The following is a 22,094-nucleotide window of genomic DNA, read 5'->3' as shown; positions in this document are numbered from 1 at the left end:
ATAGTAGTGGTATGGGTTTTGGGATGAATGAGAGAGGAGGTAGAGGATATATTGAGAGAAGTATAGGGTGAGAAATAGCATAGTGCATTGGAAAGAGTAGTAGAATGAGGTTTGAGATGAGTCAGAGTGGAGGGTGAGATACAGGGTAGTCCATTGGATATGCTGAATTAAAAGCAAAGTAATAAATATAAAGATACATAAATACATGGAAGGTGTATCTGTATAAGGAGGGTAATATATGTAGATTAAAGTTGCATTTAATAAACTCAGAATTTCAAGTGTTGCTGTGCTTTAAATAAATATGTTGTTTTAAAAAAGAAATTGTAATTAAATAGTGAAGAATTGTAGATAAATAGTTGTGATAAAAGATTTACTTGTTTATGCAGTCACTTATATACATATTAAACATAGAATACTGTACCTATAAGTAATATGTACACTTGTTAAGCAGAACTAACACATATCTATATCTATAAAACATAAGTATTATACACATTTATACAAAGCAATACACATATGTTGGTACACATCTATAGTCCAAATAAATGTTTATATTCAGAGAGATATGCTGTATATTTATCTTTGAGTGTGGTGGTTATGTGGGGAAGAGTCAATTCTTGAGTAGTCTTCTGAAGATAAGGTGGTTATAGGTGGATCTTATGTTCGGGGGTAAAGAGATCCATGGTTTGGCTGCTTGAACAGAGAAGGATGTGCCACCCACGTTATTTTGTCTTGTACGGTGGGATGAGTGTTTTTGGATTGTGCACATAGAGTTTGTCAAACCAAATGTTGAGGTCACCTAGAATGCATAGGTTGGAGTGAAGCATTATCAGATTTGAAACCGTGTCTAGAAGTGTGTCTGGGAATGTTCCATTGCTAGGTGGAGGTCTGTAAAGGAACAGGAAGTTACAGGAGGAAGATGATGCAGTTTTGCATCTGGTGAAGAGGGCCTCGCAACCTTGTATAGAGATGTCGTTAGGTTTAGTGATATTTAATGTTTGCCTGAACGCAACAGCTAGGCCACCTCCTATTTTGCCTATACAATTTTGCATGATAGTTTGATAGCCTAGAGGAACGGCTTCATGCAATACTGGAGCCCTATCATCTTCCAACCATGATTCAGGTATGAAGAGTATGTCAGGTTTTGAGTCAGTGAGAAGGTTGTAGAAGTGATGCTTGTTAGGTCTCGCCTACGCAGTGCGCACGTGTAGCATAGGAAAAAAGACCTTTTGTAATCGATTCCGTTTTGCTGCCAAAAACGTGCATGCATTGCTTTCAATGGCAATGCGTGCACGTTTGGTGATTCCCTTGCGGGAGCGAGCCTTGAAACCATATAGTACCTGCTCGCTCCCGTAAGGGAAACAGGCGCAGGCCTCCTCCCCCTGCTGCCTCCTCTTTCAGCGCGAGGCACGCGCACTTGTTTCCTCGGTGAACATGCTTACCCTGCTTTTCTTTGCTTCTGTGGCAGGGATCAGCTTGTGGATCAGTCTAGAGCAGGTACGTAGCAGTTCTGCTGACCTTCGAGTGCGCTGTCCCGTTTTCCACCAGTGGCGTTATACTGATGTGCGTGATTGTTGCAGAAAGTTCATGCGTGTCATGATTTTGCGTCCAGTAGCCCCCAACACGGTATGGCCGAGCATTCCACTGTCCCTCTCTAACTGATGCTCAGTTGCCCTTCACAATGCCTGCATTGCTTCTTCACTGTGCTTGGGGCTCTGAGCTGCAGAGTTATAACAGCAACTGAATGGTATTCACTCTCAGCAGTATCTGAATTAGGATCCCCACTTCTCCCTAGGCTGTTGTCCACACTTCCAGGCAACTTTTTCCAACGTGGTCCATTTGCTGGGGTTTGTTCTGTAGCTTGAGTGTGCGTGCCGAGAGTGAGATGGGCAGGAAAGTTTGGAGTGTAAGCCCCACCATCGGCTTCTCTCCTCCCTGTGGGGACCACAAACTGTATTGAACTAAAGGCTGGTCATGCTCTATGTCTGCCCTTTGGTAGTGGTGAATTTTGCGTACTCACGTGAGTGGTGGGCCATATATGGCAACCACGTCAATGCTACTAGTACTGCTTCATATAGGAAGCAAGGTTGTGCCACTGGGAATGCTCCCTCCCGTGGCGAGGTTTGGTACTGCACTAACAGAGCGGGGTGGAGCAGAGTGAGCAGGTGGGCGAGACGTGTTTCAGAGTGACTAGAAAAGAGCCCATTGTTCTGCACAGTAAGAGGGGTCCATCAACAGGGGGCACGCATCTTACCTTTGTCAGTTAATACGACAGTTCATCAACGCCATCCTCTGAGTAACACTGAATGCTTAAATGGGATCAGCCCAGTTTAAGTTGTTCAAAGGTGCGGCCTGAACAGGACGACCAAGCGCACTTTTATCCCATTAGAAGTAAACCCCCACAATGGTGCACTTTATGTGTATGTCCAGGTCACTTAGCCCCAGGACACTTTCACAACTCTGGTAATCGACGACCGTCCAGAGGTCCATTGCTTTCAGTGAGGTCATAGTGGTAGGCCGGGCCACAAAGACAGGGTTGATAGATGCACAAATTCTTAACCTTTTTACGTTTTTTCGAGCAATTTCCATCTGGTGACCAGGTGAGTGTAAAGCAGACCATATTAAAGTTTATGTTGTCACAGGGAATCGTCTGGTACCTGCATCACAATGCCTCATTAATCCTCCTAAGTGTGGCCTTTCCCAATAAGATAACAACCATGGCCCACATATACTAACAATATTTTTTAAAGAGTATAATGACTTCATTCACAGAACGTTTTTTTCTGAATAATTATGATGATCAAGCTGTTTGTCTTGCAATTAACTCATCCAACAGGACGATTTGTGTGTAGGGTTAAACGAAAAGGTGGCTCGCTCGAACCTTCCAGCATGCGCGCTTGTTTAAATCATCTCTGTGGTGCGGGACAGCGATTTGTGCTCTCTTCCCGTACTGGATACGTGAGGTAGTGTGTAACATAGTAAGGCCTGATGGGGCACTCAGATGTTTTTTTATGACATTTATGTCCATGGGAATTGGAAGTGTGCGTGGCTGGATTAAGGTCTCAGAGACAACACGTTTAAGGTCTGTTGAGCTTCACTTTTTCAGTATTCAAACTGCGACATCTACTTGTGGTACAGATTTTAAGTGCATGGCCCGAGAAGCACTTACTCCAACATTAAACATTTAGTGGATCGAGGGCCGGGGTGTCCAATTTGCTCAGTTAACAAAGCAACGGACATAGTAGTGAGTTTGAGTCCCAGTAACAGAGTTTCACAAAGAGATCTCTATTTGTAATAATAATTCTTTCTTGAACATGTTGCCAATTACACTATTGTTTGGGGCGCCCTGGTACACAGATGCATTCGGCACAAGACGAGTACGTTGCTACAGACACCAGGCAGTCACAACAGTGAACTCGCAGAGCTACAGGTTGGTATAGACGGTCTTACTTGCCACCGCCACTTTCTTCAAAATACACCTGTGTTCTGTGTGTTGACTTGCCACATGGGAGCAACAAAATGTAGCTTGTACTGTCAGCCTTTTCAAGTTTCCTTGTCCTCACGCCTGCGGGGCTTTTCACTCTTAAACATTTTTAGCATCTTCGGCTTGGGCGTTGTTAGCCCTTGCAGGTTCGATGGTACAACTTAACAGCATTTTCCAGTTACTTTGCTCAGAGTCTTTATATCACCAGCAGAGCCCTGCCACATAAAAAAAACTATTTAGTTCTATGATAATTGATTTGCACATGTGTTTCATTCACTTCCTAGGGCACATGGCTTTCCAGTGAACAGCCATGATGGTATGTTCTAGTAATGATTGGCATTTCCAAGCTATGTGCATCACGAGGAACTCCCATCACATGGACCTACATAAATAATACATCAAATCAGATCGGTGTTTCTAATGAAGTTAATGCTGCTGGAATTTATATTTATATGTCAGTGCTAGGCCGCGCGCCAAAGGTCGAACAGGGCGTGTCTGATCTTTAATTAGCCAGAGGGTGCATTTCCAATAAAAAAAATTGCAATTCAGCAGAAGTTAAGGTGTGAATAGCTTACTGCATTTAGAATAAGTAACGTTTAACTCTTAACTCTGAAATAAATAATGTATTCCTTTTTATTGCCACCCGCAGGTTTAATTTATGGACTGAGTAGCTCACGGACGTTGTAGTGTTAAGAAGAAGAAAGCATACAGGACATGTAATTTCATGTCTTATCACGTCACGTGCACCCATGATAGCATATCTCTAGGGTTTGGCCATAGGGGCAGAGTCCCATCGGTGTTGTCATATTGTGTCTTTTGACACCTTTGAACAAATACTGATAAAGAACTGAAATTCAAAAGTAAAATGCTGCTTTAAAAAAAAGCAACACCTATTGACACGGCTTGTCGACAGGATAATGAACAATGCAAGTTTGGCCAACGTCTAATGTGCATTTTCTTGGCGCCACATTTGGCAATGGATTGTAGGTAAATCTAAATTTGGTACTTGTAAAGCGCAAACTACTTACCCCAAAGGATCTCAAGCAGGGGCGTAACACAGGCCCCCGCAGCCCACGCGGTGCGGGGGGGGGGGCCCGAAGCTCCAGGGGGCCCCTCTACATACCTTGCAGGGAGGCCCCCTCAATTTTCGTTACGCCAGTGATCTCAAAGCGCGGGGGCTATTGGGAAGATTAAGTGAGCTATTGCCCAGTCACATGGTGCTGAGCTGCTGCCGGCGATCAAACCATGAGCCCTGCGCTCTGGAGTCAGGCGCCCTAGCCTCTGCCCCACACCTCTCCCCCCACCCCCGGTAGGATGTTTAAAATGGAACCCAAAATTAATTACTTGTTTGAGAAACCAAACGTACAAAACACTGCGTTTTTAACCCGTTTTAGCACACTGATCTTTAAAAAAAGGATTTCATGGTAAACTCAAATTAAGTACTAGAGACGTACCTGCAAAGCAATCACTATATAGACTGAAATAAAGAAAAACTATTAGGTTCCTTTTAACAGCTCTGAAACAGACAACATTCTAACCTTACAAAACACTTCGTAACTTTTTTTTTTTTACAAATAAAAGAATATGTTATATAAAACTAAACAAATCGAGAAAATAGCTCAAAAAAATATATCTATGAAAAACGATAAGGCAGAATTCTGCAACCCGCAAGGAAACCATAATGTAATCAATTTCTCCCACCACCTATCTTAAATCTGTATATTTAGTTGCTAAAAAGGCAGCCTTTGGGTTGTATTTCCAGCACACTGTTTCTAATGAGCGCTGAATAAAATTACTTTGTATTTTGGGATTTTGTATGAGACAGTGCGGCAATGAGAGACAGGTCCGTGCTCTCATTAAACAAGCATTGGCATAGCCAATAGGCCTCGCCTTTGGGACCTTATAAGTGTTTAGCCATGCAACAGTTGATGGTGGTGCACCAAGGATATTGTGCTGTATAACTAAACCCTTATAAGGTTCCAAAGGCGAGACCTATTGGCTATGCCAATGCTTGTTTTTAGAGAGTGATCGGGCATTTATTAGTAAGCAGTTTAGAGTATGTGCTTAGGTGATAGTGTGACTTTGCTCTGAAGAAGAGTGAGCAGTATTTTGTGGGTCTGTAGCATGTGTGCCCTTAGTCCTGGTATTAGCTGTACAAGGATAGTAATAGTGTAGCTGTTCTGTATGTTCCTCGTCCAGCAGGCTAAGAAGGCATTTTGATGGGTCTGCGTGAGTAGGTGGTGGAGACAGTGGTTACGAGTGAGTTGGTGAGCTGTGTTGTTATTGTAGTGTAGCCTTGTTGTGCAGTAGACATGGAGAAGCAAAGTTGTGAGGAGTGGCATATTGCTCATTTTGTTTGTGTCGGTTTAGGGTGGAAGTTGTAAGTTTGGGGTGGTGGTGCAGCATGTGGGTCATGTAGTAAGATTCTAAATTGTCCAATGGATGGGAGGCGTTTAAAAGAGAGTTGCTGTATATGTGTTAGGTGTGGGGATAAGAGAAAGCTTGTCATTGGAGTTTGTTTATGGTGTGTATCATTTGTGTAGTCTGGAATGTGTGAGTGGGTGTATATTTCTAGTTTGCTGTTTGTTTAGCTAGTCAACAAAGAAATGTTAATAAAAAGGACATTACGTATGGGTGTCTCGGCAGGAAGAAAATTGGATAAAATAATAAGCAAAAGCTCTTTTTCTTCGAAAATCTGCTTTATTTCACCCATTAAGTTACATTTAACGTAGTCAACCTAACAACTTTTCAAATTAGCTGTTATTAAAAGGCAGCATAAATGAGGCACGAGGTGAGGACCTCGAGGAGTGCAAACAAGTAATAACTTGGGTTGAACATAAGGCTACAGCAGAGGTACCTGCTTAATTTACACGCCAACACAAAATTCAAAAATCCAAGGTAATATAGAGGAAGACACTCAATGGTTCAAAAAAGTTGAAGATAGGTAGGCAAGAGAAAGGTAAATACTAATTAATTAACCAAGTGAGCAGCGTTTAGAAGAGGATGTTACTTTAGGAAGATTGATACTAAATTCAGTGTCTTATTCATTGGGCACTGTTGCTATTTTAATGAGCACTGGAAACAAATGTCTTTTTCATCACCTAAATTTGCACCACGCCCTTAAAGCAACTGAAGTAATACAATGCTATCCAGGTTGGCCATCCCTCTCCCTCTGGAATTAACCCTGCCAACGGGATTTTATATCATATAACTCTGAATAACCCCCGGGAAGAAAAGTGATACAAATAAATATAGTGTCAGCCAGGTTAAACAACGTAACATTCACTGTGACTTGTTGCCAGGGTTTCCGGCGACAAGACAAAACTATATGTTTCCACTGATTGCTTTGATGAGTTTGTAACCTATGACATGGTACCTCAACAGGAAGCACACTTTTTTGAAAGCTCACAATGATCGACTCTGCATGCTTTCTGGGCTGGTTACGAGAGGACCCTGAATGACTGATTGTAGGCACAGGCACTGCATCACAGCCAGTGACGGTTATTTTACTCCTTATCTGTTAGTGGTAGATCCCAAGTGGCCAATATCAGGACTGCAAGGAAAATCACCTTCTTGGTATTTCCCACTACACTTTCAAGCGATGCAATCTGCAAACCCTTTTTTATATTCATAGTTAATGCCTTGCTACACAACCAGAATGATGAACTAAGGCAGGCAAACATACATCAAAAGTGTACGTGTGTTGGTTTCTGAAGTTAGCCAAACTGGCATCAACCGCAATTGTGTCCTCCTGCAGAATTCATATCTGGTCATCCAAACGGACAGTAACGTGAGACAACCTTTCGTAAAGTAACAGGTGGATAACAGAAACAAGAAAACTAGATATAAGCAGAAAATGTAAACAACGGGAGAAAAAGAAAATATATGTACACACAGGAAGCAGGTGCACCATAGGGAAGAGCATGATGACGATCAGCAAGCACAGAACACAGAATATAAAGAAATTGGACAAGTTTGAGCAAAAGATGATCTGTACATTTAGGAAAGCACCATGTCCTAGCACAGAAACGGTTAGATGGAAAAAGTGGATGAACAACCAACACGAAGAAAGCCAAAACTGATAATCACGAAACAAGATTACATACGTGCAAAGACAAACACAAAGGAGGTAGCAGATGCTTCAAACAGAACAATCCCAGGAGATATGATTGTGGGCAGCAAAGATTTGGATAAAAATGATCAAAGTCAAAATAGGTTTTTTTTTAAACAAGAGCAAGGGCTAATTCATTTATCTCAAAACATATCCTTTCTGTAAAGTCTTCCAACTGTCAATCCAAAACAATTCGAAGCTTAACTCTGGGCTCAGGTGAGCATGAATTGAAAATGTCCAATAATGTTTAGAAAACACTGGAAAGAGGCGAAGAGGCAAGGTTGAGGAGTCTGACTGGTCCACTTGGAAGTAAGGTAAAGTCCAGCATGAGGTATACACTGGCAAATCACACACACCTCACACCCATTTACACCATTTACATCAAAACTCACCACACCTTTTTACAGAACAATATGCCTGACACAGCCAAGCAAGTCATTACCTAACCACAAGGGCACGATCAAAGTGAAACTTGTGAAACCAGAGTCTTCTCAATAGTGGTGAATGGCCTTTTCTAGATCTGGAGAGTATGGGGGCTGTTTGAGAATTAGAGATGTGATTGGAATTCAATTACTACGCCCAAGGATAACTTCTTTAAGATAGAGATTGCATCCCTCCCATCTGTACGTTGTCTGGCACGTGGGATTCTTCTTTGCCATGCCCGCCATCTTTTGTTCCCATGGCATATGCATCTTGTAATGACATTAAACACCAAGCTTGGTGGCAAGAGTCATGATGATTTTCAAGATGGGCATGAAGCTGGATATCTCACTGAAATTGCTGCTGCTGACCACTTGGGTGTGCACAAATAGACCTTGCTGATAATTGCGATCTTCGATGCAGCAGGCTATTTCATGAAGTCCAGACAAAATATGAGGCGACAACTGCAAAGAGGTGGAAAAATGTCAGTCAAGGTAAAACCCAATCCTGTGTGTTAAAAGGGATTACAAAACAGAAAAGAAAATGAAAACAATATAGGAATCCAGATAACTCTTTCAGACAATAAACGGACAATTCACATTTGTCCTGCCTTTGGTTTGTTATGTTCCAAGTTTTTATGGTTCTTAATCTTCCCAAAACACCTATTTCCACATAAAACAAGCACCAGCCAAGCCAATAGGTCTGGCCTTTTCAGGTCTACAGACAGAATTACGTTCTTTGACAATTAGACCTATCGTTTTTGGACTTTTTTGTATATTTTAATTTACCACTATTGCATTGCCATATGCAATGTTATAAAAGTAAATAAAAAAGGTTTGTCTATGTTACAATGCATTTGCATGCACGTGACATGACAGATGCATGCATACACATCGGCGCCAATCTTGGAGTAGGAAACCCATTGTAAGATTGCGATTGCCAGCCATGATTGTGCATGCATCATGATGCATGTAGAACTGGAAATAGAATTGGCGAAGCCAATGACCCAGCCTTTTAAATCCTAGACCTATTGGCTTTGCCAATTGCGTATTTATTACTGATGGCAAACACCCATAATATTTACAAATAGGTCCATCCTTCCTATTACACTGACTCAACACTGTCAAAAGCGCAATGCTCTAATGCAAGCAAAAATATGAGAACATTGTGGTTGCGGTGGTAGCCAGAGCTGATAGTGGTATTAGTGGTGAGATTAGTAGTGGTGTGGGAGTTAACTGTTGTGATGTTGCTGATGGTGGAATTAGGGTGATAATGGTATTAGTGGGGGTTATAATAATGATGGTGATGGTAGTCGCAGTGCTGATAGTGTTGTTCACAACTGTCATAGCAATGGTAGTTGTGGTGGTAATGGTGAAGGTGTTTATGCAATGGTGGTGGCAGTAATGTTGTTGGCAGTTGTAATGGTGACCGAGAAAGCAGACAGTAAGCAAGCAAAAAGTCAGCACTATTTTGTGGGGAGAAATGCATAGGCACCATCATAGTTGTGCTAGTCAAAGCCTGGGCTGAGACTACTGATGTCTTAAGTTCAATTGGGTGGCACCGAGGACGGAGGCCTGAGTACTATTAAGACAGCCAGCAAAGCTTATTGTAAATCTTAAATCTGCTCTGCCGAGACCCCAGAAGCAGGAAAATTTAACTGCCAGGGCTTAAATATCCTCCAGTGAGGAGCTCTTTGGACCTCTTCATGCATTTCTCCTTTCACTCTTAATTTAGGATGAGGCAGAGTGCAATTACTTTGTTCTGAATTAATAAATCACCACAGCATTAGGCTTTCAGGCATTGGATGCCCTGTCAGAAAATCGAGGTTACTGGTGGCTGGACTATGTCACCTTGCCACACGTGGACTGGCGGTGGGCCGGAGCAGAGCTTGGACCCAGTGGACATGAGTGTCTGCAAGTGCCTTGTTGAATGGAAAAATTGGGCTGGAAGAACAAGTGAGTTACCAGTGGTAAGGCTCTTAGTAGTGGAGGCTTTAAGTTGAGAATCCTCACCTTGTGAATACTCGCAGGTGCCAGAAACTGAAAAGCAGTGCTCCTGTGCACGGGTACATGTTGCTGTGTGACTGTCTCAACGTCGCTCAGCTCCGGAAGTGACTAACGTAGTTGCATACAAGCATCTCCCTGGCATGCTGACGCCAGTTTCTTTTATGAATTCACCTGCCCTCATACATAGAATTGAAAGTACCAATGTGCAGACTCCTAAATTGGGATCTTTTTAGAAGGAAGAGACTATACTACAGAATGAGAAGGGGAGAGAATGGTGCGGAATCTACAGTTACATAGAGTATCCACCAGAAGAACAAGTTACTTATCTGCGGTAACGATGTATCTGGTAGAGACATAGTCTAGCCGCAGATTCCTTAACTTAGAATATCTCCAGGCGTCCGGCTGGAACCGGAAAACTTTCTGCAGCAGCACCTCTGCGCGCCGGGGGCGGCGCCGTATGGCTCCGCCCTGACGTCGTCCACGGACATGACGTCAGCAGAGCCATATATGCCTCTCCCGGCATGCTGACGTCCGTTTTTGGCAGATAAACTTTTCCGTGCCACAACGCAGAGCCACCACCAAAAAACTGTTAGAATATGGGAACCGTGTGCGAAAATGATGAAAAGACATGGAATGGTGAAAAACAGCAACATAAAGGAAAGTGCCAGGCATTGTATATTGCAAACTAGTAAAGGAAAAGAGCAGAGCACCGCTCTGAGAAGCAACTCCGCAAAAATGAAGGCCAACCACCCTTGGAGGTAATGAAGATGTAAACAACATCATGGCAGATGACAGAAAGTCTGCAACATTAATGTATAACTGTAAATGACAACATGTCCGGAACAAAGGAGCCAGGACAATTGACCAGAAGACTTCACCAGAAAGAGACATTGTATCCCCAAGAAGAGACCTATAAATTGTGGCAGAGCCAATAGACTTCAAACCAATAGAGCACAGGGCTGGTAATAGACCCCAAGGCGATAGAAAAGAGGAGAGTGGGGGGTTGGAAAAATAAGAATTGAACCCACACTGTACATCCCAGAGAGTAGGGTTGGAAAGGATACATAACACATGAGCATACCGCCCAATTATGAGCCTGGGTGGAGTAGAGCTATGAAAACAGAATGAAGTATCAGCATCCTGTGCTGGAGTGAAGTGAAAGCGTCACACTGCAGAAGGATCAAGCCACCTGGAGGGAGGTGAGCATAGAAAGCCCAACCTGAAAAGGTCCTCGCAGAACGGGGAGGACGGGCGGGCGTTAAGGAATCTGCTGCTAGTCTCTACCAGATACATCGTTACCGAAGGTAAGTAACTCGTTCATCTGATAGAGACGTCTAGATGCAGATTCCTTAACTTAGAATAGATACCAAAGCCATATCCATAGAGGAGGCGGGTCTGCGACTGAATCCCAATAAGTTGCTGAGGCAACATAGCCGTCAACAAGGTGACGACCCGCGGTGGGGACCGCAACCAGCGCAGCCACACCAGACCATGAAGCTCAGAAAGAGAGAAAAACATTGGGATGCAAAGGTACTACAAGCCGTCAAAGAACAGCATATAAACCCTGTATGCATACCGGGTGAGAGAAAGTAAACATACGCTAGGCATGTCTGTGTGAAAGGGAAAGTTCATGACTTCGCAAGAAGTGGAACTGAACCCAGGGACTGATGGACCCGCAGCATCTGACGTGCTGACCTAAATAAAACCCAGAGGGAAGACAACTGGTATGACAGATTCAACACATACGAGTCCAGTATGTACAACAGTGGAAACAACACTGTTAAATCCGGTACCAGCCAAATACATAAGCCAGTATTGGCAGGATGCCGACCCATGAACAATAAGTGCCAGTAGTAGCAGAAACAGAAGACACGCCGTTTGAAAGTCACTCTGTCATGAGGCATGTGAAAGGGCTGACGGCAACCATCAGAAGCACCCAAAACAGGACTACAGTAAGAATGATAGTCAAGTGGAAGACTGGACAAAACAGAAGCATACCGTGCGGACGGTAGAATCACACGAAGTAGAACAAAAACCCTCCTGTAGGGGTGTGTGAGTAGCCCAGATGCGAGAGACGCAATCGCAAGAAGGCAACCAGCAAAAAGAGGCACCAAGCAAGCTGGACTTCCATATAAGAGCACTTAGGCGAGCAGACCAGGTCAATGACCATGGACTCCGAATGAAGGAAAGTTGACAGCACAATTTTGCTGTGTAACAGCACAGCAGAAATAGAGGCAACAAAATATGCCCAGAAATGAAGCGTAACACAGAGGACGCGAAAAGAACCAACAGTTATGATGAAGCATAAGTGGACAGAACAATGTCCAGACTAGTAAGCCACGTCTGCCCTTCACCTAGGAGGAGGAGCGGTCCCCCGCAAGATAGAGGAGGAGACGGAGCTAGACACGACAGTCGTGAACAGTCAGGACCAATTGAATGGTCCAAGGACTCAAGAAGCGAGTACCCTAAGGGAATGCTCCCCTTGAGAGTGGTACAGCAGGAATCCAAGCAAAAGTGTGTAGAACACCTGTGCGGAAAGCAGTAGGGAAATGTGCAAAAATTCCTATTGGGGAAGTGCCCCGAAACCAAGGGCACAAGGCAAGGTACAGTAGAAAGGTACAGGGCGAAACCGCCACCTGGAAAGATAAACCCAGTAAGGGCTGAAGAACGAAAAATTTTGTTTACCCCAGTCCTTCAAGGGAGCGGAGAAACAGCACCACAGAAGTGGAAGAATCAACGCAAACACCCTATGATTGCAATCATACCAGGGTACATTCCCAGGTTGCATCAACACTAAGAAGAGTACCACATAATAGTTGTATCTTGGAGCAAAAAGAGGATAGGGCATCAGTGGTGAGAACTGCGCCTGAACTGAACAGAACAAGGCCCTAAGATAGTGACTGGCAAAAGAAGAGCAGCCATCAAGGGCAAGAGGATCACAGCGACGCTGAAAAACGCCCCTGTGAATATAGGCGAGGCAGAAGCCATACATAAAGGATACAGAGGCAGTGAAGGATTACCAGTGCCAACTACACCGAAAGTGCAATGGAGAAATGCTAACGTCAAGATCGCAGAACGGCATAAAAAGGAAGCCCACAGCAAGATTGTGGCGGAAAACTCCATAGGAGCGTACAAAGGCTAAGGCAGTCACCACATATGGTAAGTGTCAACCCCTGCAAGGGGGAGTCCTCTTGGGTAAAGCACACATTCAGAGGACAGAAAGTGAAGACAGAACCAGCTGTCCGGCTGCACGTAAACAAAACTGAGATGGTGGAACCACCGCCTACACTATCCCGGTGCTACGCAGAGTAATGAGATATGTATGAAATCAGACCAACAAGGCAACATCCCCTACGCAGAATAAATGAATACTGCTAAGGCAAAAAGGGCCTGCAGTGAGAATTATGGTAGCCCTGACATGAGGCGGGAGACCGCTGAATCTGCGTGGCTATTAAAAAGGTCCACGCCATTGAAATGCAGATCCCTAAGAGCATCTTGCACATTGTTCGGGAAACGACTGTCGCGCCGCCAAGCATGGCGGCGCAAAGCCACTGACCGAGCAAGAGCTCGTCCCACCGAGTCTGTGGCGTCAAGAGACAAGTGGAGAGAGAATTGCTCCATCACCTGCCATCATGCAGAAGGCGGATTCATTCAACCCGCAGGCTTTCTGGAATTGAAGGTAGAAGAGCCTCGACCAAGTCCCAAAGGAAAGAGGATGCGCGTGCTAACACGCAAGCTGTATTCAAGGCACGGATGCCAGCACTGGCAGAGGCAAAAAGCTGGCGACCACATACGTCTAACCACCTAGACTCACCGGTGGGAGGCAACAGAGGAGGCAGGGCGGAGGAAGACTAAGTCGAAGGCTGCCTGAATAACCCTGAGCCCTAGGATAAAGGGACAGACAGAGCAGATTATTAGGGGCAGGACGATGTTGACGAGCTATGACCCGATCAACAGGGTCACCCGAGGAAGGCCTTGCCCATGTGCCCAGCATGATCTCAAACAAGGGGCAGCGAAGGCTGCACTTCAACCGGCTCCATATGGAGAAGATCCAACAAAGGATCAGAAGGTAGAGGAACCACAGGGGGCTGAAATTAAAGTATAGCAGCCACCCTGTGAATATCCTGTGCGTAGGCAGCACTAGCCTCAGTTGCCACCCGAGGAGGTGACAATAACCCACCTGTAGGGGAGGGCTAGAGACTAACCCATCTACTAGACAGCAACAGTGGAGGAGCCAGAGGCTGATCCGGAGTCCACGCCACACAAGGTACCTGCACCATGGGTCATAACAGCCGCAGATCAGGGGAGTCCAGAAGAGTGTCAGAGTGTGGCATAAGAGGAGGCGTAGGCGCCGGTGCCGACCGACACCGCGTGGGAGTCGCATGGATGTTCGAGGAGTCCGGAATAACAACCTCCTGAAATAGAGGAGACGTGGGCGCCGGCACTGGCGTCGACGGCGTTGGTACCGGTGTCAACGGATGTCGAGCAGTAGTCGTCTGGACATCGACGACCTCCAAGGGGGACTCGGACTGGGCGCCGTCCAACGTCGACGTAGGGGAGGAAGACCTCCTGGACTTATGTTTGTGTTTACCCTCCGAACAACGTCTGTGGGAAAGACCTTGGGAGTGTGTTCGATCACGAGAGGGAGAGCAGCGACGCAAAGGAGTAGGACCGGACAGCTGTGCGGCCAACAATTTCATCTGACGCTCCCGTAAGGACTTTGGTTTCATCCGCTGGCAATCGTCACACTCTTTAGAGTCGTGCTGCAACCCGAGGCACCACATGCAGATGGCGTGCGGGTCCTACACGGACATCGGATGTGCACAGGTCTCACACGCCTTAAAGCCCAAAGGCATCGCACACTGTTCCGTGACACCGAAGGCATCAAAAAGACCTGAAAAACAGGTCAAGGACCCGCTGGTTTTCCAGGATCAGCGTTGGGACGTGGAAAAGAAGAAAACTGACGTCAGCGCGCCGGGAGAGGCATATATGGCTCTGTTGACGTCACGTCCGTGAACGACGTCAGGGTGGAGCCGTGCGGCGCCGCCCCCGGCGCACAGAGGTGCTGCTGCGGAAGGTTTTCCGGATCCAGTCTGACGCCTGGGGATATTCTAAGTTAAGGAATCTGTGGCTAGACATCTCTATCAGATTGCGTATTGCTGAAGGTAAGTGACTTGTGCTTCTGATAGATAATTCTAGCCACAGATTCCTCACTTTGTTAAAAGATACCAAAGCAGTATACCCCAAGGTGGTGGGTCTGTGGAATGGCTCAGACCAAAAAGTCCTGCAAAATGTTCCTCTCGACAAAACCTTGCTGACGTAGCAGAAGTGCTTCATGATTGATGGTTGCTGATTACTATCTAGGACATACACTCCACATGCCAACACAGTGGTATCAGCTTTGGCCACAATGGACTGAGCCCTTAGAAGCTCTAGAGGCTGTTTCTTCACCAATGCATAGCAGATTTTAGTGCAGGGGACTAGCTATGGAGAAATGGCCCATTTCTACACCTCATTGTCATTCTTCGTCTCAGAAGCTCTACAAAGTGCTGTTTGTCCATCATGTGTTCTCTTGTGTTATCTATGTAAAAGTGGAGTGCCTTTTTGGTTCCAAATGGCAGAGTTTCTCGTCCGCTTTCTAAGTATGAGGTGGAGCAAAGAAGTTTGGGAGAGTGATGGCTTGCCTAACATGAAAAGATGTCGGTAGAAATGCAGATAGAGTCATTAACACCAGTTTGTCCAGAAAAAAGGTGGTATAGGGAGGCTGGAGCAAACGGTGTTAAGTTCACTGATGCAACTTGCGGATGTTATTGCAACCAGGAAGACCACTTAGCAGCAAGTAGGCACAATGGACAACTGTCAACTGGTTCAAAAAGAGTACATATCAGAAATAGATTTAAGTCCCACTGTGGCATCACAAAGGGCATAGACGAACACATATGTTGCAAACCTTTTGAGAGATACGTCTTTTTTGCGAGGACACCACTTATATTTCACGTTTTGCTCAACTATACTATTTGCTGGTGTTAGACCTCTGTGCACTTCAACCTTGCTAACCAGTGGTAACGTGCCTGTGTTACCCCCTTAAATATGGTTGAATTGGTATATTCTAATTGGTATATTTATCTTACCTATAAGTCCCCAATATATGGTACAAAATGTACCCAGAGGCTCTAATCCACTATAGTGACTGTGTAAAACATGGCTTCAGGTCTACCACTGTAGCTTGACTGAGACATGTCAAAATAAACCCTTTTGACAGGTCAAAACCTGTTTTTAAAAATAAATAAGTCATCCACAGGACGTTATGTAGGCCTTTTAGTTCAAAAGACCAAGTGCATACTATGTAAAAGTAGGACATTTTATGTTAACATGACCTTACAGTGACTAGCTCCCAAAAGACATTTTTCACTGTGGCAGGCCTGGCCGTCCTATGTAAAAAACCAGAGTCAAGGTTAAAACCCTAATACTGGGTCTCAGGAATGGGCCTGGCTTTAAAAATAATTAAACAACCATTTTTTATAGTTATCAAAAATCTAAAATAATGCCGAAATCAGATGTTTAATAAATAATGAAGAAAAGTAACTTTTAGAAAATTACGTTTTCCCTGCCTGAAGTTCCTGGTGGTCATTTAGCATTTGCTCTCAAACCTCTCCCAGCCAGGGATTAGAATTTGAATAGGTGTGGAAAAATGTGTGAAATACCTCCAGGAGCAAATAATAGGCCAACTTGAATAAGCAGAGGTGTTTCTAAACCTCACAGAATAAGAAGGGTTGGGCTGCGATCATCCTTTATGACAATACAGTGTCAAATCCTGCTTGACAGGTCTGCTGGGATTGCATATAACACTTTCGGGTACACTTGAAAGGCAGTGAACACAATTCAAAGATGATTCCTGTTCATCCACTGTCTGGAAGCAGACAGACCTTACACTATGTCACACCAGACCACCAGACTGTCTCTGGGTTTTACATACAACAACAGGGGCACACTTGAAAGGACAGAAACAGAAAAGCAAGAAAATTCTTGTGTATGCAGTGTAGAGGTTGCTTATGAACCCTGGCTTGCTCTACCAGACTTCAGTCTCTGGGTTTATTGTGGGTACAGTGGCTACTCCAAACTGGATTTTAGTGATGGATGAGGGCGGACACCAAGATTACCATAGTAAACTACTCGCACACACCCCTAGGGACAAACTTTAGTGTGGCCGAAGACTTTCGCCATCTTCAATTGCCCAAAGTGGGCAGGGTTGGCTCCGGAAACTTTAACTCCATTAGTTAGGTCATGCCCAAGAGTTAATCCAAACTCACTAGCTAGTGCCAGGAATAAATGTGGCATCTCCAACCACCAGCTTCAGAACCCTGCTGGACCTAAGAACAGAAGAGGACTACATCTGCAACCTGGGGACTGTGAGGAGCCATTAAGGCCTGGACCTGCTCCCTCTAGTACCCAGAATAAAGAAGTGGACTCAAAGACTCAAAAGGCTGACCTCCTATTTATGCTTAGGGTAGAACAAGCTACAAAAGGTATTTACTACAACTGCCCACTTCACCAGGGGAAACTGGACCTGGACTGGATCCTGCTGTTAGCCTATGCCGGACACCCTGTGAGTCTCTAAGTGCATCTAAAGAGGTATTGGTGGGGCTTTAGAAGTGTATTCCTGTTGTGGGTTTGGACGTAAGGGGTGGAGGAAGGAGGAGTATTATGTGGTGATGCTGGTTAGGCTTCACCATGGAATACTCTGACAATACCCCAAAGATGGTCCTTGGATTCACAATAATGAATACTTAGCTCATTCCTGGTTGAGTGTCAAAGAACAGTCAGGATTTACTAGAGGAACACATGTTAAGCATTTTAGCGTACCAATATGGATGATAAGAAATTGACACCACTTGAAAGAAATCTGACACTAATTTTTATATAAGTTCAGACACCAAAACGAAGTTAATCAGATAAGTATAACCAGAGTTATGGATTTTAGAAACAATATTAAGTCAGAGTAAAACAGTGCTACAAAACTTTGAGGCAAATGGTAAAAAGCAGGAGTGACAATAGGTCAATTGCAGGTCGAGTTCGTGGAACCCAAGAAGGGTAAAGGTGATATTGTGGTCAATGGTAAAAAGCAGGACTGACAATAGGTCAATTGCAGGTCTAGTTATGTGGAACCCAAGGAGGGTAAAGGTGATATGGGTCCCAGGACCAAGCCACGACAGTCAGTTTGAATTTACCTGGCTCAAGAAGTCTGGGTGCATAGTTGTCCTGACTGTCCTTGGTGCTGAAGCGGAAGCAGCGGGGAGCTGGTTCAACCGCTTACACGGTGTTGGTGGGGAACGGGGTGCAAAGAGTCAACAATGTAGCCGCTGCTGACATTAGATGAAGGTTTTGCGGAGTTCCCTCGAGATGCAGCTTCAAGTAAAAGGGGTGGTTACCGGACGGGCGACCAACAAGCCTTGGCAGCAGTAAACTCAGCAGAAAGTTTTTTTGACGTCTAGAGGGAAAATGGTAACAGCCTTAAACTTGGTAGAAGTCAGGGCTACATTTCCCACAATGTTCTGAACCATTTACTCTTGGGTGATCCTTTGCAATGCCCGATGGCCAGCAATTCTTTGGTTTCCGTACGTTGTTTTTATCGGCCGTGTGCAGGGGACTAGCGACACTAGTCCAGGGGAGTCTGCCTTTGGCTCTCAAAGAGGTCCTTCTGTCTGCAGGAACCGAGCTTTGGTCCAGGACGAATAGCACTGTACAACAATCTACAGGACCCAATTGTTGGATATAATGTGTTGTCATCTTGCTGATCCTGCCTCCCACTGGATGGCTGTGTGCTGCTAAGAGTGAATTAAAGGGGGTTTGAGAGGCTGTGGCATGAAGGATAGAGGAACTAGATGTGCATTGGCCCAATGGCTAAATTGTTGTTTGTTGGGCTCATGGTCCAGACTTCAAAGGTGCTGGGAAGCCTGTTTTGCATGCGGTGGAGCCTGATGCTTTGGACACACCAATCCTGTTACATAGCCTTGAAAAGGGAAAAATTGCTGGACTGGAGCGAAAAGGCTTTAAGAACGTGCATAGGCTCAGCTCTCCTTAAAACACTCTAGGACTGAGTCCGAATTTTCACCAAATAGGCAGTCTCCGTCAAAAGGCATGTCTTTTAAAGACATCCCCAGAGAAGCCTGTGGACCTCATCCATGGTGACCATCCTGAATGGTTTTGGCTAAGGAATCAAATAAATCATGAAGGACCGACAGTAAGATTCCACCAACCATGTCCCAAAGTGCGTGGGGGTAGCAACCAAGTAGGCACCGTGGATTTGACTGACCACAAAGCAATGCTCACCAAGGATAACATAGGCTAATCTAAGGTATCTCCATATTCTGACTCCTCACTCCATGTCAAATGGTTGGCTCTGGTCAGAGTGTAAGCCTAAAAGCTGGTGTAGAGAAGGTGCATGGTTGCAAGGAAGTGGAACAGTGTCTGAGTCAGATGGATTCAGTATAAACTGTGGATTATCAAGTTATGAGCGTAGTCTCTGTCAGACAGCCTTGCTCGGAGTTGGATACAACAACATATTGTGGTTCTTCGTCCAGTGCCAGTGATGCTGATATTCGGTGCCACAGCACAGACCCCAAAACCACTATGGACGCCAGTACAGAATCCGAGGCAGGTCCAAGAGGCACAGAACGTGCCGATAGTGAACCCACTAGCAGTAATCGACTGGAAGTCCCTACAGATTCTTCAGGCCCAAAGGTGAGCCAGAGGAAGCCAGGAGAGTATCACAAATATGCAGCATGGTCACTAAAAAGGCAATGACCTGCTGCAAAGTAGTCGATGGACCTGTAAACTTGGGAGGCAAAGGGATCAAGGATGGAATCAGATCTTTGGTGGAATGGAAGCGAGACTTGGAGGCACTCTGATGCCCTTGCACCTTCTCTTGAGAAATACAGTGGCTGAAAGGGCTCAGTCCTGCTTGGACTTCTTATGCTTCTTCAACATAGCCAAACACTGTAACTGTACCATGGGAACGACTGAGTTGGACCGCCGGGGTGCCTTCTGGTGTTTTGTTCTGTAGTACACCAACATAAGATAGCAGTGAGTCAAAATAATCCGTCAAAAACCTTTAGCATGTATCTGGATCTTTGTTCAATCTCTACTTTGTCTAGCTATCCAGATACATGCTAAAGGTTTTTGACTGATTATTTTGACTCACTGCTATATGTTGGTGTACTAATGATATTAGGGGCTATAGCAGGTGTGGGTCGGTAAACTTCCCCTAGGACCCTTCACTCCCAGTGTTTTTGTTGTTTTGTTCTGTAGACCTTCGCAATCTTGGGTGTTTTTCAGATTCATTTGAGCCCGGTCATCGCCGGCCTTAAATTTGTGTGTCAAACCCAAAAATCAGAGGCACACCTCAGAGATCTGTCAAAGACATCTGTTTGCAAACAGCCCTGATAAGATTTAAAGCCTGTCGTTCTAGCGGGTGCCATGTTTCTTGCACACTGGAGAATTTGCAAGAAACTCCCTTCAGAGTGAAGAAAAAAGGAGCGGAGCTCCAGTTCCACACCTGAAGACACGAAAAAAAAGGAACTGACATCAGTGTGCCAGGGGCGAGCTTATGTGTGACTCTGTTCATCACTTCCGGAGTGGAACAGCATCAACATTGAGCATCACCTCACCACCTACCAGCACGCAGAAGCTTTTGAGTTTCTGGATCGATTCTGGGTCTCGGGGATATTTATAACGTGAGAAATCTGCAGTAAGAAGTATCAGAAGAGGATGTACCTGGTTGAAGTATCTCCGTTATTAAACATGCCTTTGTTTTAACAGCAAAAAACACAGTTGATGGACAGAATGTAGAACAATGTCATACATTCACCCCAGTACAAGGATCTGGGCCTAAATCCATCGTTTTTTTGCACTCCACACCACCCTGGGTTAGACACTGGCTATATGCAAATCAGCTCTGACCCTGTGCCTCATGGGAACAGTCCAGTCCGAACTACCAAGCCATGTCTTTCCCAGACCGGAATCAAGCATCCAAGGACCGGTTTCTGGCTATCAGCCTTCATCAGCCTGGATAGCTTGACTCCAGTGGTGTGGAGAGCCTGGGACTCACGTCTGAGCATACCCAGCACACTCGGGGTGAAAATTGCAAAAAACACAGTTTATGGACAGAATGTAGAACAATGTCATACATTCACCCCAGTACAAGGATCTGGGCCTAAATCCATCGTTTTTTTGCACTCCACACCACCCTGGGTTAGACACTGGCTATGTGCAAATCAGCTCTGACCCTGTGCCTCATGGGAACAGTCCAGTCCGAACTACCAAGCCATGTCTTTCCCAGACCGGAATCAAGCATCCAAGGACCGGTTTCTGGCTATCAGCCTTCATCAGCCTGGATAGCTTGACTCCAGTGGTGTGGAGAGCCTGGGACTCACGTCTGAGCATACCCAGCACACTCGGGGTGAAAATTGCAAAAAACACATGTGATAAACAGCATGTAGAACAATGTCATACATTCACCCCAGTACAAGGATCTTGGCCTAAATCCATCGTTTTTTTGCACTCCACACCACCCTGGGTTAGACACTGGCTATATGCAAATCAGCTCTGACCCTGTGCCTCATGGGAACAGTCCAGTCCGAACTACCAGTGGGCTGGGTATGCTCAGACGTGAGTCCCAGGCTCTCCACACCACTGGAGTCAAGCTATCCAGGCTGATGAAGGCTGATAGCCAGAAACCGGTCCTTGGATGCTTGATTCCGGTCTGGGAAAGACATGGCTTGGTAGTTCGGACTGGACTGTTCCCATGAGGCACAGCGTCAGAGCTGATTTGCATATAGTCAGTGTCTAACCCAGGGTGGTGTGGAGTGCAAAAAAACGATGGATTTAGGCCCAGATCCTTGTACTGGGGTGAATGTATGACATTGTTCTACATTCTGTCCATCAACTGTGTTTTTTGCAATTTTCACCCCGAGTGGGCTGGGTATGCTCAGACGTGAGTCCCAGGCTCTCCACACCACTGGAGTCAAGCTATCCAGGCTCATGAAGGCTGATAGGCAGAAACCGGTCCTTGGAT

At 45.2% G+C, this 22,094-nt stretch overlaps 1 protein-coding gene across 2 annotated transcripts in view; it reads right to left on the bottom strand.

The window, feature by feature from the left end:
• Positions 1-6,164: 6,164 nt before the first annotated feature.
• SEC31B (SEC31 homolog B, COPII component) overlaps positions 6,165-22,094 on the bottom strand; it is a 1,031,933-nt gene continuing 1,016,003 nt past the window's right edge. For both annotated transcript variants that reach the window (XM_078643061.1, XM_078643062.1), the window contains exon 26: positions 6,165-8,479. In XM_078643061.1, the coding sequence (XP_078499187.1) occupies positions 8,300-8,479 (180 nt within the window). In that variant the 3' untranslated portion in view covers positions 6,165-8,299. The remainder of the gene's footprint in view (positions 8,480-22,094) is intronic.

This window comes from Lissotriton helveticus, chromosome 5_1, assembly GCF_964261635.1.
Source record: "Lissotriton helveticus chromosome 5_1, aLisHel1.1, whole genome shotgun sequence".
NCBI classification, from domain to species: Eukaryota; Metazoa; Chordata; class Amphibia; order Caudata; family Salamandridae; genus Lissotriton; species Lissotriton helveticus.
Note: the sequence above shows the minus strand (reverse complement) of the source record. Positions and strands in the feature narration are given on the sequence as shown.